This window comes from Olea europaea, unplaced genomic scaffold, assembly GCF_002742605.1.
Source record: "Olea europaea var. sylvestris unplaced genomic scaffold, O_europaea_v1 scaffold3803, whole genome shotgun sequence".
Classification (NCBI taxonomy): Eukaryota; Viridiplantae; Streptophyta; class Magnoliopsida; order Lamiales; family Oleaceae; genus Olea; species Olea europaea.
In genome coordinates, this window is record NW_019257437.1 from 30 (window position 1) to 7,378 (window position 7,349).

At 33.5% G+C, this 7,349-nt stretch overlaps 1 protein-coding gene across 1 annotated transcript; it reads right to left on the reverse strand.

Annotated features, from left to right (window-relative positions):
* Positions 1 to 1,036: 1,036 nt before the first annotated feature.
* Positions 1,037 to 6,579, reverse strand: LOC111386943 (protein NRT1/ PTR FAMILY 1.2-like). The gene is made up of 4 exons (XM_023011444.1): positions 6,498 to 6,579; positions 5,978 to 6,195; positions 4,729 to 5,279; positions 1,037 to 3,946 (listed from the first exon to the last, which is right to left on the reverse strand). Exons 1-4 carry the CDS (start codon positions 6,577 to 6,579, stop codon positions 3,019 to 3,021), a joined length of 1,779 nt encoding a protein of 592 aa, XP_022867212.1. The 3' UTR covers positions 1,037 to 3,018.
* Between the last annotated feature and the right edge of the window lie 770 nt (positions 6,580 to 7,349).

The window sequence follows — 7,349 nt, forward strand, 5'->3', positions numbered from 1 at the left end:
CCGAGCAATAAATTTCATATTGGAGACAGTTGGAAATAACGTTATTTGTTATTTTGCTTAAATCTGTTTATTCTTGTCTTGCAATTTCTATATCTAAGTTTCGATGTTGAATAATCTTTCAAACCTATGTTTTTCAAACCCCAATGCAGTAAGAACCTTTTATAAAAGTTAGCAGGGTAAGATGGTTTTTTTCCTTGAAGGAATATGTCACTTGCAGGATACAAAGCATTGGTTTTGGAAAAGGAAGATATCAAGGGTGCGTTTAGTACATGATGTTATATTAGGAGCAGAGAGGATTAGGAGGGACACAATTAAGGAGAATAGGAATAAGGGGATTGTATTCATTTGGATCACGATGTATAATTTCATTTGGTGCTACACCATATTAGATGTACAGATGTTGAAAAAAAAAATATATATATATCAATATATTTTTATCTAAGCTTAAAAAAGTTGCTTTAATAAGTAACTTCTTTTCCCTTGGATAACTTACTTTTCATAAAACATTTTAAAATTAATCCTTACACTTGTATCGAAATAAGTAACCATTTTTTTTTTTAAAATTTAAATGTCATTATTATTTGTATAAGTAAATTTACATTTTGTCCACAGACATGTTTGGATAACTTATATTTTACTCGTAAGTAAACTATTATTTTTTCAAACTCACCCTTACTTAAATGTCAAAATAAGTAACTTATTTAAAGGATGTTTGGGAGACATTTTAATGTAAAAATGCATTTTTGAATAGTAAATTGATAGGAAATGTGTGGTTGAAAAATAAGGAAAAGTTTTTTATTTACGTGTAATATTATTTTAATAAAGAATATGTAGTTGAAAAAAAGAGAGAAAAATGCATTTTGAAAAAAATGGGTACCAAACAGGGCCTTATTTTAAAATCCACTTAAAGTAATTTTTATTTATTTATTTATTTATAATTTTTTTTGTATGTGCGCGTTTGGATAATTTATTTTACATACTTTTTAACTAAAAAGAGTTTATTTATTTATTTATTTTTTTAAAAACTCTTACCTACTTATTTTTAAGATTGATTAATAAAAAATTATTTATATGAAACTTACTTAGTTACTTATTAAGTTAATTTACGTGTTCTTGTTTTTGGTTTAATTTTTTGATTTGTGTTTTTGGTTATTGCTCTTCTTTTTGTATCTATATAAAGGATAGAAGAGAGTTATTGTGATAGCGAGTATTTGTAAGTTGATTTCAATCTACCCTTAACCCATGTATCTAACTTGGATTATTTTATCTGGTCAAAATGGTAGAAGTCAACCAGATTAATTTAGTCCCATTGTTTTTTACACCAAAACAAACACCATATATGATTAAATGATTTCTTGTCTGGTCTAATACGGCATGCCAAACGTAACCCAAGTGCATGTTTGGTACGCTACAAGTACTAGATAGACAAACAATAATTAGTTTATTTTCTTCCTTGGCACTTCCAGTAATATACACCATACTGAGCAAGTCACAAATAGATAACTACATAAAGAAATTATTGTCATTCGAGAGGCAATTATGAATTTGACCCAACAGAAAACTAAAACATATTGTTCCCAATGCTGTTTATGTACTTTTGTTTTCTTTCTTTATTCTTGCTGATTGTAGTAGAGTTGTGCATTGCTCTGAGAAGCTACTAAAAGTTATTGAACAGGATAAAGATAATTCTTTGTGATGAGCTTTCAGTCCATATTTTTGCATGTCAGCAAAAATTTTAGTCTGGTTAGAAACATGAAATATTTTTTGCCTGGATTGGTTTGTAGTTGGAATCATTGCTAGACGTATATATTGGAGGCCAGTTACGCGAACCTTTGTTTTGTGAAGAGACATTAATGATATAATAATAGCGTATTTTTTTATGATTCAAAATTTGCATTTTGTTTGAATCTTGCAGGTCTTTGTTGACAATATTGACTTTCTCAAGGAACTGGAATAAGGTATGTAAAAATTCTGGAAAAGGGCTAAATCTTGATATTTACGACGCATTCACAATTATTGCTTACTCTTGCGAGGTATCATGTAAAGATTTTCTGTCTTAATAGATTAGAATAGAGTGCCCTGTTATCAACATTGGAGGTATATTGAAATACCTGAGCTGCACTGTAAAAGATTGCCATTATAATTATGGAATTTTTGGTTACAATGAGTTCCTTAATAAGAATATATTAATTGGGTACCAACCTTCATTTTCATGTCAAAATGTTGATTAAAGTTTGGTCCCCAATTGGGTCTTTTTCAATAAGTGAAATAAATTTTTATCTATTTCACTCTTACATGCATAGATTTAGATTGCAATTCTTTTTCTCTCCAGACTTTTAGTTAATTTTGTTTCAACGTTCTCAATAAATTTAAATATTTGTTGCTTTTTTCGAGCTAATTTACTAAAAATCTTGAATATGGTTCGAATAAAAATCTCTCATAATTATTTAGTAGAATCTTTTACAAAATTTCCAGGTATGCACAATTTACATGTTCTCTACATTTTTAGGTTCTGTTTGACAGGACTTCTACTTTTTATAGTATAGTTTTATGAGGAAGCAGTCTTAGACCAGTTTTATCTAAAAGTTTTTCTAGCAAGACAAAACACTTCTAGAAAAACATGTAAATATATTCAAAAGTAACTTCTTAATTTCAGAAACAACTTTTGACTTTTAAAAATTCTTGCCAAACAGACCATTAGTCAATTATATTTCCTTATACAAATTTTGTGGTTGTACGGGTGTTGGAGTGCTCGGGAGAGAATTTCCCACCCTCTTTTTACTATTTTTGTGGTGTTTAATTGCAAAAAGTCTAATGCGCGAGCTAGTTAGTGCACTTTTGCAAATTTCTTACATGAACTAGTAAGGAAACAAACGTATGACGTCATATATTTGATGAATTGGACTGTGCTGAATTGAACTAAAAAAAAAAAAGAAAAGAAAAGTTGAATCTTATTCATAGTACTACCACACGAGGTCATTTGCCAAGCAGTGAAAACAAAATGAACAAAACCAAAACTCAATTTATAGCTAATATCTTGGGAGATTTTGCCATTTCAATCAAGGCACCATTTTTGTCCTCAACCTCAACCTCCTTGTCCTCGTTCCAGACCTTTTCTTCATCAAGATTCCCATAAAAACAGCTGCAAATGATGTAGTAGAACACATTTACAACACTAAGAATGGTAAGAATCCACCAATAATAATCATAATGTCCCTTGTTCAAATTAGTCGAAACCCAACTTTCTTGCCCACCCTTTTTCGAATAATGATCAACAATTGTAACTATAAAGGTTGCAATGAGGTTAGCAATGGCAAATCCTAATGTGAAAAGTGCCACTGCAACACTAGACATGTTCTTGGGTAACTCCGAATAATAGTACTCGATCTGGCCAATGGCGTTAAACGCCTCGGCCAATCCACTCAAGCAATGCTGTGGAACTAGCCACATCGCACTCATGTTCACTACTGCTTTTGGAAATTCTGCCAAGCCTTCCTCAAGGGCTCTTGCGCGGCGCTCTTTTTCGACCAATGCTGACATGGTTGTGGCAAGACAAGAAATCAATAATCCAATTCCCATACGGTATTCGACAGGAATTCCACGCGGGTTTTTGGTGTACTTTGATATGAAAGGAACGAGGATTCGATCATATGTGGCTATCCATAGAGTTAAAGTAAAGATTCCAAACAGGCTGAAGGAACCGGCAGGGATTTTAAAGTTTCCAATGAAGTGTCTGTTCAAGGTGTTTGCTTGGAGTACTGGAAATGAGTGTTGGCTAAGGGTAACGGCAAGGACAATGCCGGTCGACCACATGGGGAGTACTTTGATCAGTGATTTTAGCTGTTCTACTTGCTGGATTGTGCATAGGCTCCATGGATCTGAAGCTGAAGCATCAGCGTTTAAGTCTTTCTCCATGTTCTGAATAATGCAGGCTTTGTTTAGGAACCTAAGAACACACAAGAAATGGATATCAGAGCTTTATTAGAGAACTCACTTGCACACTCGGATTCACACCCTCAGAAGCTGTAATGAACTCAAATTGTATGTTGGGAGGTTTCTCAATAATGGTAAATGGGAAAAATGTGTTTGAAGATCTTGTAACATTGGATGCTCGTGACTTTAATATCATATTAGGGACGTAATAGATTTGTTTTTAGGAGTGATTTATCCTTCCCCGAACACAGCACACAACTCAGCTGTACTGCATTTTCCAAGTATGCTTGTTTCCCCATTCTTCCTTATCCTACGAGTCTTTGTAAAATGAGTCCAATGAGAAGATGAAAAATGCACCCATATCTGAATTAGAATATTATTTTCTGGACTTTCTGGGAGGACTTGATCAAAGAAAAGAAATGGATTGACTATTGAAGTATCATGTTGGGATTGACTATCGCAAAAAGAAAGTGGCGTTTGAACTCTCAAATATGCTTACTATTTTTAGCTTTATGGAAATAAAGGTCAAGCCCTCTATTGCGAAAATTATAGCCACAAAGACTTACCAATTGTTGAACAAGGGTTGTATGGCTTATTTGGATTCTATAATGCAGGTACTAAAGTCAGATTTCTTCACATTCTAGTGATGACCATGTATGGATGTTACTCGAACAATCACAAATCAGAAATCAAGATTGTTCTTAAGAAAAATGTGTATTGTGCAGATATCTGATACTAAAGAACGTTAGTGGGGTCCATACTTACTTTATAACTTATTTAACTATATAAACTAACCTTAATCTTTGTGTTGGTGCAACGAGTTTAGAATTATTGCCACGATAATAGCATCCGTCAGAATCCTTTAATGGGAAATCAATGTGTTTATTCATCCAAGCAGCCGCTATAACTTGAGCAAAACCAGTAAACAAACTCTTGTTTGGCTTCTCCTTAATGTAAAGATTTGTACCCAAGAAAAAAATAATGGCAGACACCAACATGAGGCCAACCGGTACTCCGAACCCAATGATCCAACCAAATTCGGTTTGAATATAAACAATTACTGTGATTGAAATCATGAGTGAGAGCCCAACAGAAGCATAATACCAGCTGAAAAAGCTCTGCAGAATCCTTTCATTGTTCGGATTTTCTGGTTTGTCGAATTGGTCAGCTCCGAATGCTAAAGAACACGGCCTAATGCCACCAGCTCCAATGGACATAAGCACAAATGACGTGAAAAGAAGTGCAATCTGGCCTGCATTTGGTTTGATACAAGTTTCTTTATGTGGATCACAAGGTGGTGGCTTTGCCTGTTTAAGTATGGCTGTTAGCCACAGTAGAATCAGTCCCTGCAATCAAATATTTGAAGAAAATTTCAAGTGATCATATGTAACTATTTAGGGTTACAAACATTGGTGGAGAATAAACTTTTTGTGACATTTAATTTTGGTCACTGAATTTCACTTTGTTTCAAGTTGATAAACTTCGTTACATAAAAATGATAAAATGGTAACGAAGTTTAAATTTAGCGGTCACGTAATAACAAAACGAAATTTAACAAGTGGCATGAAATTTCGTTAAAACTTCACGCATCACTAATTTTTTACCGTCCACATTGTGTAGAGAAAATAAGGGTTGGGTTTCTAAACTTTTCAATTAGTGCGATTTTGGATATCCAACCTTTCAAAAGTATGATTGTAAGTCTCCAACCTATTTAAATATGTGACTTCTAGTCGTCACATAATGGAAATCATACATGCAGACGTTAAAATCATCACACGTGATTTAAAGTTGGAGGACAAAACAATCAAACCATGTAACATCCAACTTTGAGTCATGTGAAAGCCGCATGTGATTTTAACGTTTATATTGACAGTCATCCAGATTCAAAGAGTTAAATAGATCGAACCAAGAACGTCACTTTGAACATTAGAAATAGGAAAACCATTCTACCTGAAAGGTTGGGGATTGAAACCCTAATTTATTCCATATTGTTTGGTTAAATCAATCTTAACAAGAAAGAGCTCGACAAGAAAGAATTTCTGACCGTAAGACTGATAATCGTCGACATGCCAATCACTAGAAATCGACCCAAATACGAATCAGAAATGAAAGCTCCCAAAATTGGCATGAAATTTGAAGCGGCTCCCCATATGAACAAAATGCTTGTTCCAGTTGCAGCATCAAAATGATACACGAATGTAAGGTACAATATCATATTTGGCAGAAGTCCAAAACTTGCTATCTTTTCAAATGCCTCATTTGCTGTATCCACAGATTTTACAAATCAGCATATATGTATAATGGAAATGATCTCCACGGTGAGCAAGAGTTATAACGCCACTTTAACCAGTCAAATCTTTTTCTTTTGAAAAGTAATAAAAAAAAAAAAAAAGAAAGAAAGAAAGAAAAAAGAAAAAAGAAAAAAAAAGTATGACTTGACCGTTGATGTGGTGACGCCACTTCTACAGTGAGCAATTGTTATCTTGCCCACCGTGGAAAGAAGATCGATTCCTATATATATATAGGACATGCTTATGTGCAATACTCGAATATACAAAATTTACCTATAACAAAAGGCATGGTCCGAAGGCCTCCTTTACGCCTGGCAAGCCGCTCGGGAGTCTTTTCCACATCTGACATCTCCATTTTTTCTCTAATGGGGAAAGTGCTTTTGGTGTACAAGTGAAAAGGAGTTCTGGGAGAAAGGGTGTTTAATTTCTACATTCTCTACCGGAGGAAACAAGTGCATAATATGTTTATGACTGTGTGGATTATATACGGGTGGAACGGCTATTCGATTCTTTTCTCTTCAATTAATCCACCATATAATTTCAAGTAGTACAAGAAACTAACGTTTATGAGTTGAAGACAATACTTAANGATTCTTTTCTCTTCAATTAATCCACCATATAATTTCAAGTAGTACAAGAAACTAACGTTTATGAGTTGAAGACAATACTTAAAGGACAAATATGCGACTTTTCTCACATTTAAGTTTTTAGATGAAACACGCTTCACAGTGATAAACAATATTTAAAGAATATAATGTGACTTTTCTCACGTTTAAGTTTTTAGATGGACCTAGATTCACAGAGATAAACAGTACTTAAAGGATATACACGAGTTTTCTTACGGTTTAAGTTTCTAGATAAAGTAATTCAGCGTGATATTGTAGCATATAAAGTTCAAGTCTCGTTACTATACATTTAATAATATTGTGCAAGTGTAGGCTTTGATGGGAAAAGCATGAACTCCACTTGAGGGAACGTACTAAAGATAATACTTAAATGATATACATGAGATTTCAATACAGTGATTGAAAGCAAAAGCCATGGAAAATGTAGGAAAATATCATAGAGAAGAGAATTGGTTGCCGAGGAATTTAAATTATCCCAGTAAAATACAAAGGGAAACGA

Bases quoted from the DNA above. Each gene is read 5' to 3' on its own strand.
- LOC111386943 (XM_023011444.1), bottom strand. From the start codon at position 6,579: ATGGAGATGTCAGATGTGGAAAAGACTCCCGAGCGGCTTGCCAGGCGT. The intron at 6,196-6,497 runs GTAAATTTTGTA...CTGTGGATACAG, and splicing joins GACCATGCCTTTTGTTATAG to CAAATGAGGCATTTGAAAAG. The intron at 3,947-4,728 runs GTTAGTTTATAT...GTGTGTTCTTAG, and splicing joins GCACCAACACAAAGATTAAG to GTTCCTAAACAAAGCCTGCA.